The sequence below is a fragment of the Enhydra lutris genome, unplaced genomic scaffold (assembly GCF_002288905.1).
Source record: "Enhydra lutris kenyoni isolate GAN:26980312 unplaced genomic scaffold, ASM228890v2 scaffoldscaffold9, whole genome shotgun sequence".
Classification (NCBI taxonomy): domain Eukaryota; kingdom Metazoa; phylum Chordata; class Mammalia; order Carnivora; family Mustelidae; genus Enhydra; species Enhydra lutris.
Genome location: NW_019154093.1, coordinates 12,632,067 through 12,652,758, shown reverse-complemented (window position 1 = coordinate 12,652,758; position 20,692 = coordinate 12,632,067). Strand labels below are relative to the sequence as shown.

Below are 20,692 nucleotides of genomic sequence, written 5' to 3'. Positions count from 1 at the left end.
GGCAGAGGGAGAAGTAGGGCTCCATGCTGAGCAAGGACCCTGATGTGCTACTTGATACCAGGACCCTGGAATCATGACCTGAGCCAAAGACAGATGCTTAACTGACTGAGCCACCAGGGTTCCCAACATTTTTGCAAATTTTAAAAACTGATTTAATAGAGCTGGATTCTCACTCTGCCTGTGCATTCAGTCTGATGTGATAACACCCATCACATAGCATGTGAAAAGCTCCACTGTACACTTATCAGAGGATTAGAGTGGAAAAGGCAGATAACTTCTTATGAAAATTGTTTTGACCCTTCGGATTCCCTGAAAGGGTTTCTGGACCACACTTTGAGGACAGCTGAATCCTAGACATCACATGTAGAGTTTAAGCTGTTTAGCATTTTCTGTGCATCATACTTAACCCTAAAAAGACAGGATTACCTTCTCTGAATGTTAGCTTCTGCCAGCACTGATGCCAGACTACTGGTATAATGTGTAGTGAGTAGGATTGTAGAGAGGTTAGTATAGACACTTCAATGAGATAGTGCATATGTGTTACTCAGAGGACTTTTTATTATATGTATATTGTACATACCTGTATTTTAAACTAAGTATAAGGCATATTAACAGCAGATTCTGGGTTTTTAATCTTGTTTTTGAAGATTTTATTTATTTGAGAGAGAGCAACCCAGAGAAAAAGCAGGAGGAGAGAGAGAAGCAGACTCCCCACTGAGCAGGGAGCCCGACATGGCACTCGATCCTAGAAGCCTGGAATCATGACCTGAGCAGAAGGCAGAATTTAACCAACCAAGCCACCCAGGTGCCCCAGGGTTTTTAATTTTTTGTTTAAGAGAGAGTGAGCACACACACGGTGCACATGAGTGGGGTGAGGGAGGGTGGGGGGGTGTGGGCAGAGGAAGAGAAAGAATCCTGAGAAGGCTCAAAGCTCAGCAGCACAGAGCCCAACACGGGGTTTGATCCCAGGACCCTGAGCCAAAATCAAGAGTCGAACACACACACAAAAAAAGAGTCAAACGCTTAACTGTCTGAGCCACCTAGGTACCCCTCTGTGTTTTTAAATAACAGCTACAAAGATGGCTTTGAGTGTTCTTATGTTAAAGGAATTAGTGTTCATCAGTTTTTCCAGCTACTCAGAGACAGATTCCAGTAGGTGAGATTTAAATGCAAAATACAGTGTTTACTTGATGACAGAATACAGTTGAGTGGTTAATGCCCAGAAATGTTTATTTTTTCCTTCCTATACATTATGGAACAAAAGATACCTAAGATGAGAATTATACATACAGTGTGAAAATATCTTTTAACCACATGATCCCTAAGTTTGTAGCCTGAATGGAGTTCCAAGTAGGAATATGGCTTGTATGAACTTAGAATACAGTTTTATGAATCTAAGATTATATGTAGAGTAATTTGGAGAGAATCTAGAAAAGAGCAGTTAATATATTAGGGTTCCAAATTCAGATCCTGTTGGAGAAGTTCTGGATTTTAAACTTACAGAAAATGGACTCCAAGCTGTGTTAATATTGTAAAATATGTGAAGTCTCATTATGATTAGAACTCTGACCAGTTCTCATTTTCCAAGAGAGAATTTAAAGAAATATTCTTCATAGCAAGGGAGATCTAGATTAGCCAGTTAAAACTTTTAATCTTGGGGCGCCTGCGTGGCTCAGTGGGTTAAGCCTCTGCCTTCAGCTCAGGTCATGATCTCAGGGTCCTGGGATCAAGCTCCGCATTGGGCTCTCTGCTTGGCAGGGAGCCTGCTTCCTCCTCTCTCTCTCTGCCTGCTTCTCTGCCTACTTGTGATCTCTGTCTGTCAAATAAATATATAAAATTAAAAAAAAACTTTTAATCTTTTTAAAAAAATTATTTTTTTTTTTTAAATAATCTCTGTGCCCAAGATGGGGCTCAAATTCGTGACTCCAAGATCAAGAGTTGTGTGCTTTATCAGCTGAGCCAGCCAGGTGCCCCCCTGGCCAGTTAAACGTTTTTTTTTTTTTTTAAAACACGTACCTTAGGGGCACCTGGGTGGCACAGTCAGTTAAGCGTCTGCCTTTGGCTCAGGTTGTGATGCCAGGGTCCTAGGATCAAGTCCCGCATCGGGCTCCCTGCTCGCTAGGAAGTCTGCTTTTCCTTCTCCCACTCCGCCTGCTGTGTTCCCTCTCTCGCTGTGTTTCTCCCTGTCAAATAAATAAATAAAATCTTAAAAAAAAAACCCAAAAACCAAAAAACAAACAAAAAACCCCAACACATACCTTAGAGTTATATACCTTAGAACAGATTGAGTAAGTTGTGAACTTTTCTCCCCTTGGAGATCTTAAAGAATATTCTTAGTCTTCAAAATAGGTAATACTAGGACTTTAGAAAATGAATGAGGTTCTTTTTCATCTCTGATTTTATGATAAATAGCTCTGTTATCACAATAGTTTTACAAATGATAGTTGTCTCACTGAATCTCCCAGATTTTTCTATTTTTATTTTTTTGAAAGATTTGTATTTATTTGAGAGCGAGAGAGAGAGCATGAGAGAGGCGAGGGTCAGAGGGAGAAGCAAACTCTCTGCTGAGCAGGGAGCCCGATGGGGGCTTGATCCTGGGACTGCGGGATCATAATGTAAACTGAAGGCAGTTGCTTAACCAACTGAGCCACCCAGGTGCCCTAAATCTCCCAGATTTTTGCCATTAGCTGTGTTATGACTGTTCTTGGAATTTTAGGGGGGAAGAGAAGTTGTGAAAGTCAAAAGGTTTGAAGAGTGACCTACTATCTGTGTATTGGATTCCTTCTCCTAAATTATGATTCTTCACCTGTTTTTTTCACTTCAAACCAGTGAGGATTTTTCAGGTTATTTTTTTTTAAAAGGTCGTTGCTTATAGGGAGTTTAAAAGGCTCAGTTATTCATACCTTCTTGGAGATTAGTTTGATGCTACTTCAGGAATCATCATATCATCTTACTCTATGGGGAAAGGCATGTTCTTAGTTCTCATATATAGTCTACAAACAAAATTTTAAAACCTAATCCTTCTGGGTCACTTTAGTCATTTCCATTGAGGCTGCTAAACAGTTACTGTGTCATTTAGGACATGAAAGTTTGAAGCCACTAAGAGTGAGAGCCATTTAAAATTTGGAAAATTCTGGGGGCCTGGCTGGCTCATTCGGTAGAGTGCAGCAACTCTTCATCTTTTCCCAAGGGAGACAACCCAGAGTTTCATCCAGTTATGATAATTAGCTGAAAATCTCAGCTCTTTTTTTTTTTTAACACTTTAAAAAAAAAAAACGATTTTATTTATTTGACAGACAGAGATCACAAGTAGGCAGAGAGGCAGGCAGAGAGAGAGGAAGGAGCAGGCTCCCCACTGAGCAGAGAGCCTGATGCGGGGCTCGATCCCAGGACCCTGGGATCATGACCTGAGCCAAAGGCAGAGGCTTTAACCCACTGAGCCACCCAGGTGCCCCAAAATCTCAGCTCTTGAGGTAGTGTCTCTTTCATCAGATGCTGGTGTGGCTTCTTGTGGTTCAAAGATCTATGAACCAAAAATGAGTTATTTACATTCTACCTAATATATAGTGGTGGAGAAAGAATTAGGATAACAGCAATAAAAGGTAATATTCAGAAAAGGGGATAATGGGAAACACTCAGTAGTCATTAGCTCATTATAGAATCTTACTGGGTAGGAGTGACAGTGACTCCTTGACAATGTAGTAAGTTCCTTAATTTTGCTCTTTGGTAGGGCTTCCATTGTCTCCTATGCCTTCTGAAAGGTCTACCTTGTCCATTATCTTCCATGGCCACATCTGAGAGATGGATATTAGTGAAGATGCCCTTTCTGGGAAATGTACAGCTTTTATAGCTCACTTCTTGTTGATGAGCTTGGGTATTATTTTGGAAACTTAAGAGGCCTTTACAGTCTAGTCTCTTTCTCTCCCCCAACCTTCCATACAATTATCTTAAAATACTTAGTTTCTAGACTTTTTGCTGCTTAGATCTGCAATGCCTGCCCAGACAGAATTTTTCAGTGTGAAGACTGTGCCCTTTGTGCTCCATTTACCCCAGGAATTTCCAGTCTTGTTTTGGTGCCATGCAAGCCCTTCCACAGTCTGGTGAAACCTGTGAATCCGTCTCAGGATAATGTCTCAAAATTCACAAAATAAAGTACTTAGGATTACAAAGGAAACCAATTATATAGAAATATGGTTAGCAAAATATTAACTTTGAAACATAGTAATGTTAAAACATTAAATAACATTAAATAAAAGATCTAGTGGCAAATCTAATACACTAGCATAATTTTTAAGTAGGTAAGTTTAAAAGTTGAGATTCTGCAACATCTGCATGTGAGAAGAATACATTTGTGATTTTTATTGCTGGCCAAGTTGCAAGTACTGTTAGTGCTATGATGTGTTGTCTAGTTTCATAATTAAAGGAAATGCTAAATTTCGGTTACAAGTTAGTGGAAATAAAGAGTATTTTTTCCCCATCCAAGTTCATTGACCTCTTCTGGCTTCTAAGGGAAAGATGGTTCTGATGAGGCCATTTGAAACAATGGTGGAAAACATGGGTGGAAGGAAAATACCGTTATGACATTGCTTTGTGTGGCAAGGTACCAGTCTTCTCTACTGCCAAGGCCGCAGTTTTGCAGCTACCATTTAATTACTTCAGTTTGCTGCTTCAGAAGCAGTTGGTGTTTTTTCAGCTATGCAAGGCTTTAAATTACAGGACTGTTAGCTTAAATTGCAGGCCATAGGCAGGGAGTTACCTCCCTTAGCAAATCTGCATTTTCTCCCTCTGCTTGCAGCTCTAATCACAGTTTGTTTTTCTCTCAGGACTTTAAGTGACAAGAAGGAGCCAACGCATGCCAACATTCTAAATTTTTTCTGTATTTCTCTTCTTGCGATAGCCTTAGCTGGCCTGTGGTTTGCTTTCTAACTTATGTAGATGGCCACATTTGACCAAATCCTGTCACTCTTTGTCAGTCTTTGTCACTGCAGTATCGGAGTTAATGTTTGCCTTATCAACCTCTCCTTTAAGAGTGTCTTACTTTAGGTTTTCTTGTATTCCCCACTTCCATATGCCAGGTTTGACTTTTGTTAAGAATTGCATTCATCCGCTGGTGATATCTTTTTATGGTAGTTAAGCACATAAGTCTGGAAGGTGAGCAGTTCAGGGCTCAGATGGCAGCTTCACAATTGCTTCACAAAAGACTCAGGGACCCGGATTCCTTCTCTCTGCTCCTCTGTTCTCAGTGTATGGCTTCCATTTTCAAAGATCACCTTATGATACAAGATGACACTGGAGCAGTAGCTATTGTGTCTTCAGAGAGCCAGAATGGAAAGAAGCACAATGCCATCCAGAATGAAATTGAGATTGTATTCCTCAGGAAGAAGGTAAAAACAGATGTTAGGTGGCAGTTAGTGGTTTCTGCCATAGACCTACTTCTGGTTGCCTTGGGTGCTAAGCTTTTGTAACAGAAGTTATATATTTAAAAAAGTGTGTGTGTGTGTGTGTGTGTGTGTGTGTGTGTGTGTGTGTATACACATACATACATATATATATGTATATATATGGGTGCCTGGGTGGCTCAATCAGTTTAGCGTCCAACTCTTTGTTTTGGCTCAGGTCATGTGAGATGGAGCCCAGTGTCAGTCTTGCACTGGGCATGGACCCTGCCTAAGATTCTTCTCTTTCCTTCTGCTCCTGTCCCTTCCCTCTCAAGGAAAAAAAAAAAAAAAGTGGGGTGTGTGTATTGTTTCCTTGGGATGCATGCGATCAGAATTACTGCTGTGGTAATTATAAGGATTTCTTTTTGAGTTTTCAGTTGCTCAGTTTTTCTTACGAGTCTTACGATGAATCTTTCTTGTGATGAATTTTTCTTAAGTTTTTTAAGGTGCCAAAATTTTAAAATGCCAGATGCCAGGAATAGAGTGGGAGGATTCAGGAATACCTAGGTCACAACATCATTATCCTCATTATTCTTATTTTCCTTGATGTTTTCTTCTTACCTTTATTTAGGAAGCCAACAGTATCTCAGCAGCACCCCCCCCCTTTTGATAACTGTTGAAAACTCAAAAACTTTCTGAGTAATCTTGGTTACTTGTTGGGAGTCAAGGAGGTTGCAGAGGGAGGCCCAAGCAATGTGTTAAAGTATGTAGAAAGATTATTTGGGGTCCTATTAGTGGCACTGTTCCAAAAAGTGGGATTAGAACCCCCGACCCTCTCCCCATCTCATGCCTTAAGGTTGAGTTCTTATATCTTGGTGCTGTTTACATTTTCATGTTATACAGAGAAGATTCCTCATGAAACTTTTTTTTTTTAGCAATAAATATCATCATAGATTTAAGACATGAGTTTCCAATCCCTGTTTTCTATGATAAGTAATGTTATCTTTTTATCTTTGCTTCTATCTTTCTGTTTTTCTCTGCTATTCCAGAACTGTTTCTGTTCCCGTGTAGTGCTGCTTGTCAGTCTGAGTCATACTTTTTTCCATTTCATAAAGGACTTCAATCCTGTGATTATCCTTACCTCATGCTGTTGAGTCCTTTTTTTCTTTTGCCTCTTCCTTTTAGCTTGTCAACGTGTATAGTTTCACTTGTTTGGGAAGGATCACACCCACACCTTCATTGGCTAGTAACTGTTTCAATCATTTAACCATTATTTATTGACCCTTCACTTACTATGTTCTTAGGCATTAGAGAGAGAAAAGAATAAGAAAATTTCTTTTTCCAAAGAGCTTGTGGTCTCTGGGGAGATAGATAAAGATAGTTATAATCCTGTATAAATCTTGGGATAGAGGTGTTTATATGCTACTGTGGGATTGGGACCTAGTTTAGTTTGGGAGATGGAAGATAAGAGTGGATTGACGGGGCTTTCTGGAGGGGGAGGTATTTGGTCTGAGTCTTGGAAAAAAGTAGAAGCCAGCTAGGCAGTGTTAAGACATTCCAGAAAGGAGTGTTTTTAAACCAAATACTGTGTTATTTTTCAGATAACATGTACCTGGCATGGTGTTTGGTAGGATCTGAAATAATTAGTTTTATGGTCACTGTTCTCAGTGGGAAGGTGAGGGAAGAGGGAGTGAGTGTAGTAAGCTTAGGTGTATGATGCAATTATACATATGCAACAGCATTGTAAATGCCAAATTGAGGTTATAATTGCTCCAGGAATTTAGAGAAGGATTAATAAAAGATTAATAAAAACTAAAGTAGTTGAAAATGAGTTTAGATTTAGTATAATAGGAGAAAGGGAACCATTGAAAGTTATGGGGCACAATGACATGAAAACAATGGTGACAGATTTCTCTTGGAGTGTATGCGTGTACTCAGGAGGTGATTAGCAGAGAGGAGTGGTAAGAAACCAGAGGCTAGGAGGCCAGCTAGGAAGCTTTTGGAATGAGGTGAGGTAATGAGGGCCTGACATTTCTTAACCAGATTTCCATAACCAGATTCCTCAGAGCCTCCCATGCTGTTTAAATTTACCACCATCTGTTCTCTTATACAAGTGGACTTCTGTCATCACCATTCCATTAAGAGGTTTCTTTCTAAAGTTACTGATGATCTGGTCATATCTAATGGTCATTTTTTGTGTTCTTCATGCTTAATGGAGAACCTCTGCAGTGTCCAGGTGACACCCCAACGATGGAAGCACTTTATACCTTACTACCAAGAATATATAAAATTTAATAAATAGCACACAGAAGCCCCACTTTTTCAGAGTTTAAATTTAAGATAGATATTTTATAGTTAGTTTAAATTTGATCTAGCAGAACTGATGAAGATAAGCACAGCAGTGGAGTGATTTTTACTCATGGTGTCTTTGATGACTAGGGACCATTTTCTTTCTAGCTTGTTGAGATCTTTACTTTCTTCAAATCTTAGTGGAAGTTCTTCCTTCTCTGCCTCTGAAGGCTGCAGTCCATGTTGTCCTCTCCCTTCAGCCTTCCTTTCTTCTTCAGTTCTTCCTTACTTTTGACCTTCCTAATTGGACTGCAGTTTCCTGGAGGACAGGAATTTTATCATACTTTGTTGTGTGTGTGTGTACAGAAAGTTTTATAGCCCTGTATATGTGTAATTATAAATTCTTAACTGTTATATATTAAGTACTTAATTATATTTTTACATTATATTGCTGAGACTCTCATAGTCTCAGTTAGTGGCAGTGGTGAAGGAAACAGAAATTAAAGTTGGTTCTCAGTAGGGGCATCTGCAGTATCAGTTATGTTCTGGTTTGGAATGTGCATTTTTTTTTTTTTTTTTAAAGATTTTATTTATTTATTTGACAGAGAGAGAGTACAAGTAGACAGAGTGGCAGGCAGAAGGAGAGGGCAAAGCAAGTTCCCCACCGAGCAGGGAGCCTGATGCAGGGCTTGATCCCAGGACTCGGGTCATGACCTGAGCCGAAGGCAGTGGCTCAACTGACTGAGCCACCCAGGCACCCCTGGAATGTGTATTTATTTTAACTTTGAAAATGTGTGTGCCTGGCTCCTTTGGGAATTTGAACAAAATAAAACTACTTAGTGGAGCCGTAATTGAGGCAAATAGGATGACAGCATGGAATAATAATTGCCAGTGGTTTTAGAATGAAATATGAGTAATAATAATAGCAACTACTATTTAGCATAACCACCACCACCAGTAGCTAACATTTTTTGAGTGGTTACTATTTGCGAGTCACTATTCTCAGTACTTTTCATCAGTGAGGTAGGTACTGTTATGCTCATTTTACAGATGAGGTGTGGTAAAAAAACAAACAAACAAACAAACAAAAAACCCAAAAAAACCACTAATGGTTTGAGAGCATTGGGAGACCTGGTTTTACTTCTATTGTTAACTACCTTTTGTGAATTTGGGCAAATCTTTAGCTTCAGTAGACCTTAGTTTTTCATCTTTAGATTGAAATGATTGGTTCCTGATCTCTAGGGTATTTTGCCCACTCATTTGACAACAGGTGATGTGTAAATTACATTGTTTTCTTGAATTTTTAAAAAAATTTCTTTCAGAGAGAGAGAGAGAACATGAAAAGGGGGAGGAGCATGGGGGTGGGAGAAGCAGGTTTCCTGTCAAGCAAGGAACCCATGCAGGGTTCCATCCCAGCATCTTGGGATCATGACCTACGTGGAAGGCAGCCGCTTAACCAACTGAGCCACCCAGGCGCTCCTACATTGTTTTCTTTATTCCATAAATTCCTGTAACTTACTTCATGCTAGCAATGAGCGATTAATCTAATGCTGAGATTATAGAGCACAATAGTAAGGGGTTTGTTTGTTTTGTTTTTGTTTTTTGATCTCTGAAGCTATTGTATAGAGAATTTAAAGTTCAGATTTCAGAGAAATTATGAAGTAGAGATGGAGGGAATTTGAGAAAGTGAAAAAGATAAAACTGGATCAAAATAATCTGAGAGGAAGATAATAGGACTCTACTGGCAGTGTAAATAAAATCCTCATGGCTGTCTCTTGATTTATAATTGCTGTTGCTTAATCTGGTTTACTTTATAGTGCTTTAGTACCCTTGCCAGATAATCCTGGAGTAATATTATTAACTAATACTTAACGGATCTTTCTTCTGTGTATATACTACCATATTTAATTCTCAAAGTAATATTCTAATTTTTAAAAAATTTATCTGAGAGAGAGTGCTTGTGAGAGCAAGCCTGCTGTGGTGGGAATGAGGGGGTTTGGGGGAAGGGAGAAGCAGATTCCCTGCTGAGCAGAGAGCCTGATGCAGGGCTCCATCCTAAGATCCTGACTGAGATCATGACCTGAGCTGAATGCTTAGCTGACTGAGCACCGAGGTGGCTCCCTCAAATTAATATTTATTTATTATTTTTAAAACTTATTTATTTATTTGAGACAGAGAAAATGAGAGAGTGAGAGGGGGGAGGTCAGAGGGAGAAGCAGACTCTCTGCCAAGCATGGAGCCCGATGTGGGGACTCTGTCCAAGGACTCCAGGATCATGACCTGAGCCGAAGGCAGTTGCTTAACCAACTGGGCCACCCAGGCGCCCTCAAATTAATATTTTAACTCTAGGAACTATTATTGTTTCATTTTACAGATGAGAAAGCTGGAGTTTATTTATTTATTAGAAGGTTTTATTTATTTGTCAGAGAGAGAGAGTGTGTGTGTGTGTGCTACGAGCACAAGCCAGGGGGGAGCAGCAGGCAGAGGGAGAAGCAGGCTCCCTGCTGAGCCAGGAGCCTGATGCGGGGGCTCAATTTCAGGACCCTGGGATCATAACCTGAGCCGAAGGCAGACACTCAATGGACTGAGCCACCAAGGCATCCCTAGAGAAAGCTGGAGTTTAGATAATTAATATTAATTAACATTTTCATTTCCTGCAGCTAGTAACTAGTGCAATCAGTGCTTGAACTCTTGATCTGCCTGACTTGAGAGCCTATGTTCTTACCAGTTCTGTATTGCCTCCCAGAAGTTCATATCCTAAGCACGTATTGCAGGCTGCTCTTTGCCTGTAGCTGTTTGGGATGAGGGCCTATATTGGATTTTATTTGCCACAAGTTTTTTCTTTTCACTGAGGTACTTCAGGTTTCTTGTTTTCTTTTTTCTCATTAGTTTGATATCACTTAGAAGTCTTTCATTCTTCTCTGCTTTATTGTTGGGGTCATTATTCCTGTTTCTTTGATCCCATGGTAGGAAAAGTTTATATGCTCAGCTGAAAGCTAGCAATTCCAGTATGAAGTGTCAAGCTTTGTTTCTATATTTTTATCTTCAATTCTTTGAGCAGCTTTTCCCTTCTCCAGAAAATGTGTTAACCTGGCAGATTTTGTTTTTCTTTTTTCTTTCTCTGGGTTGTAACAGTCTGAATTTTTCAGCCTTGGAGAGAAATACGTTACAGAATCCAGATCACCAGATGTTTGCATTAGGCTGCCCTGAGTTTTTACTGCTTCTTGCTGTCAGTTTATATGATTTAATCTCGTCTATCCTACACTCCCAGATCTCTAGTTTTCTTAAGCTTGTTCCTTGTAGATTTTGTGGATTTTTTATTATTTTTTAACTGCCTGGGTGCTGCCTATCTTCCTCTTGTTCATCAGTATCCTTGAGTTTGCATTCCTCTTTTGGGTCAGCTCCCCCAGCTAGCTTGTCTACTTAATATTCTTATCTACCCTGCTTGCTTTTCCTACCTCCCACCTGCTCAGCTCTACCTTCTTTCCTCCTTGCAAATTCCTGTGCCTGTTTCTCAGTCACTTCTCTGACCTCTTTACTTTGGGTATTCTTTTGCTTGTATGACTCCCCTAAAATTTGTGTAAAAGAAATGCCAGTCTTAAGTTTTAAAGGGCCTATGGTGTTGGTGAGTAAAGAGCTGGACTGCAGACTTATTTTTCATAATATGATCCTGTTGCCCTATTTAAAGTGATAGTCTTTTTTAGAAACATTGGCATTGGGATCACTTTGTATGTACGTATTGTTCTGTATCTTAAACATTTTAAAACCTTATTTGTTGTGTTTAGGAGAGGAAAAAATTTTAAAAGATTGGAAATGTTGAGCCCTTAAATATTTGATTTGGTCATTAACATACTCAATCTTTTTCCTCCAGATTTAACTCAGGCTTTCCCTCACTTTGGAACTCCTAGATTTGTGAATATTGGATATTTTGAGAAGCAGGGGTTCTTTCCTTGATACTGACTAAGGAGTCTATTTACCTTCAGGATGACATCTGAATTGGAGAGCAGCCTAACATCTATGGACTGGTTACCACAGCTCACCATGAGAGCAGCCATCCAAAAATCTGATGCTACACAAAATGCACATGGAACAGGAATTTCCAAGAAGAATGCACTCCTTGACCCAAATACAACACTGGACCAGGAAGAAGTCCAACAGCACAAAGATGGGAAACCTCCATACAGTTATGCCAGCCTCATTACATTTGCAATTAATAGCTCACCCAAAAAGAAAATGACTCTAAGTGAGATATACCAGTGGATTTGTGATAACTTCCCATATTATAGAGAGGCTGGCAGTGGTTGGAAGGTAAGGATTTTATTTAAATTATTGTATGTATGCTATAAACAAAACATAATAGTAGTTTCTCTTGAAGATAAAGCTTTGTGGGGCTTCTATAATTAAAAAGTGAAATTCTGATTATCAGTCATTTTTAAGATGTCAGAAAAGGAAATTAAATGTTTTTATTAAGTGATTAACTTTATTTTTGGTAGAATACCAATTTGTTAAAGCTTTATTATGTTACATGACTGATGGAACGTAAGTAAGAACAGAGATAATGTAGCATTCACTGGAAAATAATACCTGCAGTTCAGGTAAGTTGATAGTAAGTCTTTGGTTAAAAAAAAGTATTAAACTAGTATTGTTCTCATCATCTAAGATTTCTCTTTAACTTTTATTTTGAAAGAATTTTAGATTTATAGAAGAATTATATAAATAGTCCAAAGGGTTCCTGTATGTCCTTTATTCACTTCCTTTATGTTAACGTCTTATATAAGCATAGTACAGTGATTAAAAACTGAGAAATTTATGTTAATACAGTACTTTTTGAGTAAGTAGTACTGTTAATTACTAAGTAAATTACAGACTTCATCCAGATTAGTTTCTCTTTTAGTGTCAGGATCTAGTCCAGGATCCTGCATTACATTTAGTTGTCATGTCTCTTTAGTTTCCTCTCATCTGCAGTAGTTCCTCAGTCTTTTCTTGTCTTTTATGACCTTGACACTTTTGAAGAGTACTTGTCTGGTATTTATAGAATATTTTGTATAATGGTATTGTATGGTGTGTTTTATAGTTAGGTATGTCTGATATTGTCTCATGGTTAGACTGAGGTAATACATTTTAGGAAAGCATAATTCAGAGATAATGTGCCCGTCTCTGTATGTCATATCGAGAGGTACTTGATGTTACTGTGTCTTATAACTGGTAACATTAACCTAGTTCTTTGGTTAAGGGGATGTCTTCCAGGTTTCTCCATTATAAAATTACAGTGTACCACTTCGTAAATTATAAAACATTTTGGGGAGCTACTTTGAGGGTATGCAATTTTCTTAAACTTTCGCTCATTAATTTTAGCATTTGTATAGCAGTTTTTATTGTTTTCTAGTGGTGATTTTTTTCTTTTTTTTCATTACTTCTCTATTACTTGGGATTCTTCAGTGCAGAAGACTTACTCTTTCTTCCCCTTTTATTTATTTATTCCGTCATTTATTTGTGTTGGGTGCACTCATGGACATTTATTCTTTGTGCTGTCATTATTTGTTAATCACATTGTTGTAGCTTTGGCCATCGGAGCTCTTACAAGTTGGCTCCTTTGCCCTTTTGACATGGCCCTATTATTTTGTTTGTTTAGCAGTTTTTAACTTTCTGGCATAACAAGATGTTCCAGGCTCATCTTTTATCATTCCTGTTCAGTCCTAGAATCAACCAGATCTTTAAGAAGCCCTAGTTCCTCAACTAAGCTTTTTGATGAACAGCCAGATTACTTTCCTACCTATGTTCTACAACAAATAATCCAACTTAACTTTCTTTTGTGTCTGTACATGTTATGTTCTTATTCCCATACAGGAATTACCCAGTTGTATGCTATGGGTACACACATACACTAGGGTGTGTGTATGTACATATGGAAGAAGGGAATTTAGAGAGCTTTAGATGGTAGTTACTCTTGTTTCTCTTAAGCCTTCATGTCTCAACACCTTTGACTTTTGTGTTTGTCTAGATTATTAAAGATATTTACTAACTCCGTATACATTGATGATGTGCTACACACCATGCCAAATGGTCAAGTGTCTCAAGGGAAGGGATTTTTTTTTTTTAAAGATTTTATTTATTTATTTGTCAGAGAGAGAGAGCGCGCGCATACAAGCAGGGGGAGAGGTGAGCAGAGGGAGAAACAGGCTCCCCGCTGAGCAAGGAGCCCAATGTAGGACTCGATCCCAGGACTCTGGTATCACGACCTGAGCTGAAGGCAGACGCTTAACTGCCTGAGCCACCCAGGTGTCCCAAGGAATTTTTTTAAAAAAGATTTTATTTATTTGAGAGTGAAAGAGAGTGCATTTGAGCCAGGGGAGGGGCAGAGAAGCAGACTCCCCGCTGAGCGGGGAACTTGATATGGGACTCATCCCAGGACTCTGGGATCATGATCTGAGCCAAAGGCAGACGTTTAACCATCTGAACCATCCAGGCACCTGGGAAGGATTTTTTATATATCCACCTCTTTTCCATGTCCTAGCACAGTGCTTCCATTTAGTAAATCTAGTAAATGTGGTTTGGGTGAAACCCTGAATCCTGGTTCCAGCCTTCTTTCCTAGCTTTTATTTTTTCCTAGTTCTTTCTCATGTATCTCCCCCCCCCCCACTACCCGCCCCCCAACCCCAGTTCAGCCTACTACCTGTCGCTGGAAGTAAAAACTGTGATTTTATTCTTGCTTTTGTTTGTCTCTTACTTGTCCTTGGACTTTCTCTCTTCTGCCTTTTCTCTAGTTGGCATTATCCTATTTTTCTTTCAGCTCGTATGTTACCTCTCTCCTCCCTGTAGAACTAATCTCTTTGTGTTTCCATATGCTTGATTAATAACAGTATCTAGACTTTTAGATTTTTATCCAGATATCTATCTTGTTTCATTAGTTTTTTATTTCTATACTCATATACTTAAATGATAGTTCCTTTTATTATTTTCTGTGTGTCAGGTGCTATATGCCTAAGTGCCTTCTTATGTTATTGTCTTTTTCAGTCACACAACAGTCTTAGGAAATAAGTACTGTTACTCTCCAGATTTGAAAAGTAAGAAAACTGAGGTTTAGAGAAGTAACTTTGCAGTTTCTCAGAGAATGGAGGAGCTAAGATTTGGTATCAGACTTGGTAGATTTGGAGCTTTCAAATCTTGTGCCTTAACCATTACACAGGACCTATAATTTTGCAAACACTATAAATATTTATTGAATTTAATTTGCCAGGATGAACTGTCTCTAAGCTGGCCAACTCAGTATGAGAAGTGATTGTTAACAGTATAATTTTAATAAGAATCTTCTCTAACAATATTTCAGCAGAGGAAGTATATAATAAAATTTGATCCATGAATCAAAAAAACCCTCATTCTAACCAAGTAGTAGTGATCCATCTGAGCTGTGTGTTTTGGCATTACCACTAGGCACTGCTATTCAGTAGAATCCTTTGGTCAAGATTGAGGATGAGGGAAGGCTAGCAGATTCTGATAAACATGTTTAGCATTGGAAAAACATGGTGGCTATGGACTAGAAATGCTCCAGATTTGATTAAGTGGCTTGGAAAGCCCATCAGGGATTCATGGGTCTGTATCACTGATTGTAAATGTACATATTTGCACAGACCAGACAGGTGACATAAATGAGTAAAGCAAAAATGATGACTGCCTGAAGAGCATGCATGTCCAATGTAGAACAGCTGTGTTCTAGGCACTTGTAGTGTTTTAGGGCGTACGGCAGATCTTACAATACCCTCACCCCCAAGAAAATTCAGATATCTGGATTTTATGTGCTGTTCCCCAATTTTTAAATGTTAATTTCGGTTTTCTTAAATACAGTGCAGGCCAAACATAAGTCTGTTGGCTGAATTCATTCTGTGGAGCACAAATTTCCAGTCTCTGGTTTAGATTACATCCTCTTGTTTTTAGCCAATTTAGTCTTTTGTTCATTAATTTGAAAAAGATTTTATTTCCTCTATATTCTTATGAGCAGTATATTTGGCTTTGGCAGTACTAAGAAACTTAGGACAGGGCCCCTAAGGAAGCTTATAATCTTTAGTGGATAAGGGAGATATGTATAAATAAGTAATTATGATGTTCTATCAACAGTGCTGTAATACAGAAATACAAAGTGCTATGCTATGATGGGTTGGCTAGTTGGGCACACCTAGTGTGTGTAAGCCATAATAATATCCAGCATATATGTAACTTAGTAAAGCATGTTGAATGAAGGGTGAAGTTAGTAAGTGCTGTGAGAATTTAGAAGAGCTTATAGAAAGTGTGATGAGGTTCTAAAGTGAGTGACTTTATTTTTTTTATTTTTCAATTTTTTTAAAATTTTATTTATTTATTTCACAGAGAGAGATCACAAGTAGGCAGAGAGGCAGGCAGAGAGAGAGATAGAGGAGGAAGCGTGTTCTCCGCTGAGCAGAGAGCCCGATGCGGGACTGGATCCCAGGACCCTGAGATCACGACCCGAGCTGAAGGCAGAGGCCTAACCCACTGAGCCACCCAGGCGCCCCATAAAGTGAGTGACTTTAAAAAGATAGTGCTAGGAGAGTACAGGAAGGGTGAATCAAGAAAACTATTGAAGAAGTGTAATTGAGCTTTATTTTGAAGATGAGTAAGATTTAGGAGGGTGTTTTGTATAACAAACACTCTTAGGAAAGAGTTTTTTGTAGGAGTTCTTGGTAGAGAGCAGCGAGAGTTGGGATAGGGCCATAATGCAGAGATTTCATGAATATATGAATGCCAAGATGAAGAAGAGCTTCGTCCAGATTTGGTAGTGAATAGTACATGAAGGTCAATTATATACCTCATTTACTGTCTGAGCTCAGCTCAGATGTTAAGTCCACCTGAGGGTACCCGATCCATTCTGCTGAATTTCATGCCGCTGGCCAGCCCAGCTTGTGGTCTGAAACTGGTTTGGAAGTAATTGATAACAGTTTCAACTGGAAGAGATAATGGTTTAGATATAATGCGGAAAGAAGGGGATAGGGGAGATATGGGAATAGGTGGAGGATTATATTGCTCTTAGAACCCAAGAGATTATGTGTTCAGTCTCTTGCTTTAGGCAGATCTTTACTATTTCCAGGGATTGCTGTCTCATGTTTATTCTTTTCTTTTTTTCCCAAGATTGATTTTATTTATTTTAAAAGATTTTATTTATTTATTGTAAGATTGATAGAGACACAGAGAGAGAGGGGAGTAGGAGAGGGAGAAGCAGGCTTCCCGCTGAGCAGGGATCCCAGGACCCTAGGATCATGATCATGACCTGAGCCGAAGGCAACGGTTAACTACTGAGTCATCCAGGTGCCCCTCATGTTTATTCTTTTTTTTTTTTTTTTTTTAAGATTTTATTTATTTGTTTGATAGAGATGCAGCGAGAGGGAACATAAGCAGTGGGATTGGGAGAGGGAGAAGCAGGCTTCCCGCAAAGCAGGAAGCCCCATGCAGGGCTCGATCCCAGGACCCTGGGACCATGACCTGAGCTGAAGGCAGACACCCAGTGACTGAGCCACCCAGGCACCCCATGTTTATTCTTTGAAAAAATCCTCTTCCTCCCAATTTTAGGTGCTTAAAACTTGTCAGGATTGTTTCTGATTTTATTTTTGTAAACTGAGAAATAGTTTAAACATTGCAAATGGAGACAAATGGAAATTGGTTTATCTTCTCCTTTGCTCAGGTCCTAACTCTGTTTTACAATTTGCTGTCCTTAAATTTGTTTTGCACACTACTACCATCTGCTACTCACTATTTCTTCTGTCACCTAGAGGAGAAAATGTTGCCATGGTCATATGAAAGGTTCAAATAGAACTTTAATATTTAGGTAAAACTCCCTTTCATTTTGTGCTAAGGTGTAGAAAGGAGATTACATACTAAAAATAACTCTTTGAATATTCCAGAAGAGTTTAAAAAACACTCCTTAAATTTCTGTGATGGGATGATTTTGTAATCTGAACTAGAGGAAAAGGAATTAAAATTTTTGTGTTATTCATTTTACTAAAGAGAATTAACCTTTACTAGGGTTTAGGGTAGTAAAAAGAAAAATACAGAAGAATGCTATGTGTATATTGGGGTGTATTATACTACTTTTTATGTGGGCAGAAAAAGAAAAATATATATTTATTATCTTAAACTTAGGAATAATAAACTAGAAATATAGTGAACATAGTTACCTATAGGAGATGGATAGAACTGAGGTAGAAGGAATGTAAGAGAGAATGATTTTGAGTATACTTTTTATTTAAAGTAAGTGTTTTACACATTCAGTGTACACACACACAGACACACACACACATACAGGATGGGAAAAGGATACTTTAGAACTGAATATAAGCAGAAACAAGCCATATATCATATCAAATGGATAACATAATCACACAGAAAAAAATTCAAACTTTGAAAAGAGCATTCTATTATTTTCATGGGATACATACTAAGATGGAAAAGAATTGCAAAGAAATTATGACCTTTACTTAATAGATTTGTCTAGTGGTTTTTCACTAAAGACAGCCTCTACCTCCAGTAACACCAAGAAGAGAAGTTAGGAAGTTGGGAGTATTCTGAAACTATTTTATGTGCATGATAGGGTAGAACACATGAATGCATATATTGATGTGGGGTAACCAAGGATCTCACAGTGGGAAAAGAGATGCAGGTAGGGTTGTGGTGGTTAATTTGAATTGGAGGTGCCAGTTTAAACTGAAGTTTAAAATAAAAATCACTTAGAATGTTTTTAAAATTTAGATTCCTGGGTCATAATTCCAGAGATTTTGAATTAGTAATCTTGGATGGAACCAAGAAATTGGCATTAAAATTCATTTTAATTGATTCTAATCCAAATAGATTGTACTTTTGAGAAACCACTTTTGGGGCTGGGGTTTCTAAGGCCAAGCAATATGCCTTGATCAGTTATTTAACTTGGTTCATTTTTTTCTCCAGGGGAACCTAGACCATTTAAATTATATCTACCCCTCTATTCTCTTAACTTCTTTTCTTAGAGTTATTAGAGGTAAGCTCTGGCCAAAATGTGAGGTGTGAAGTTACCTCTTTTCTTAATTTTGTGTGTGTGTGTATATATATTCATGTTTTGACTTTTGTATCTCTCTAGGTATTTAGAAAACTTTTTTTTAAAGATTTATTTATTTATTTGAGAGAGAGAGATTGTGCACGCACACATGCAGGGGGAGGGGGAGAGGGAGACGGAGACGGAGAGGGAGATTCTTAAGCAAGCTACACATGGAACCTGATGCAGGACCTTGAGATGATGACCTAAGCTGAAACCAAGAGTTGGATCCTTAATCTACTGTGCCACTCAGGCACCCCTTTCTCTGGGTATTTTAATTTTCTAAATATGCTTTTGGTATTTTTTTCAACAGAATAATGATTACTGTATGAAAAGCATTCTATTCTAGATTCTGAGTTGATAGGGTCCCCCACCTCATGGAGCCTACTGAAATTTTGGTATAAGATGCAGTATATGGGTTAAGTAAAAAAAAAAAAAAAAAAAAAAATGCAGTATATGGGAAGAACACCGTTAAACAAATAATTACAAGTGTAATAAGAAATCCAGGGTAATAAGGAAGTTTATTACAATGAGACCTAACCTATGGAGAAGCCAGAAACGACTTCCCTCAAGGACTGATGTTAAAGCCAAGAATGAATTGAAAGTTGAGTAGACTCAGTTCCGTGAAAGGGATGGAGTAACGTGGGGGGCAATTATATTTGCAGAGGGAGCAACACAGGGAAGGCCTAGAGGTGAGAAAGAAAATTGGAGGGGTTGAGTATAGACAGCAAAGGAGGTTGGGTCAGATCATGAAGGGTCTTTGGAGGCTTTGTTAAGAATTTTGGATTTTGGGGCGCCTGGGTGGCTCAGCAGGTTAAAGCCTCTGCCTTCGGCTCAGGTCATGATCCCAGGGTCCTGGGATCGAGCCCCCACATCAGGCTCTCTGCTCAGCAGGGAGCCTGCTTCCCTTCCTCTCTATGCCTGCCTCTCTGCCTGCCTGTGATCTCTGTCTGTCAAATAAATAAATAAAATCTTAAAAAAAAAAAAAAAAAAAAAAAGAAGAATTTTGGATTTTATCTTAAGTAAAATAGGACATCATTGAAAAATTTTAAGTGAAGGGGTAATAATGAATTTACCTTGTGAAGATATCCCTGCCTTTCAGGTTAGAGCATGGTGGAGGAGGGACAAAGAGAGCAAGGTGGAGGGTGATACCAGTTAAGAAGTTATTGTACTATTTTTGGTGAGAATGGTGTCCTGTACTGAGATAGTGACGGAAGAAACGGAATAAAGTAAGTAGATCAAAGGTAGACTTAGGATCTGGTGTAACAGATTTATTTTAGTTGGTAAAGAAGAGAGAAGAATTAAGGATGTCTTAAAGCTTTCTGATTGGAGCTGTTAACATTAATAATTGTCTTTAACCTGAGAAGAGAAAACTGGAAGATCACACTGGGGATAAAGATTGAGCTTAACTTTAAACGTAATTGGGGTTAAGGTGTTTCTGGAGATGTCTAGTAGATTGTTGAAAATATATGTTAGAAATTCAGGAGACAGGTGTAGTTTGGGGTCTAGATAGATTGTCACAGATTGTCATTGAAGCTATGGCTGTAAATGAGATTACATAGGCAGCAAATGTGTAAATGAAAAAGGGGCTTAGGGCATAATCTTTATGATTTACAACATTAAAGCTTTTTGTAGAGGAGGAAGCCCCAAGGAGAGATGTGTCCTTCCCCTGAGGCCATTTAGAAAAAAAAGTGACCATCTCAATCCCTACCTTTCCTCCCCGTCTTTAACTTTTAAGGTGGGTAGATGAACTCCGGTTTATTAGTTCTTTTTTCCCTTGTGTTTTTTTTAGATTTGGGCTATTTTTTATGATTCCATTCTATCTCTGCTGTTATTTTCTTAGTTATACCTAAGTGGTATAACTAAGAAAATATAACTAAGTGGTATAACTAAGAAAATTTAAATTTTAGTGACTGCATGGAGGGTTTACCACACATATCTTTATCTTATCACA

The 20,692-nt window shown here is 38.5% G+C and overlaps 1 protein-coding gene across 4 annotated transcripts in view; it reads left to right on the top strand.

Moving 5' to 3' along the window:
- Positions 1–20,692, top strand: part of LOC111142872 (forkhead box J3) — a 153,306-nt gene that overhangs the window by 38,270 nt on the left and 94,344 nt on the right. For 3 of the 4 annotated variants that reach the window (XM_022496248.1, XM_022496246.1, XM_022496245.1), the window contains exon 3: positions 11,651–11,975. In XM_022496248.1, coding sequence (XP_022351956.1) covers positions 11,651–11,975 — 325 coding nt within the window. Of the gene's footprint in view, positions 1–795; positions 806–11,650; positions 11,976–20,692 lie in introns of those variants that run through there. The other variant, XM_022496247.1, reaches the window with a different exon arrangement.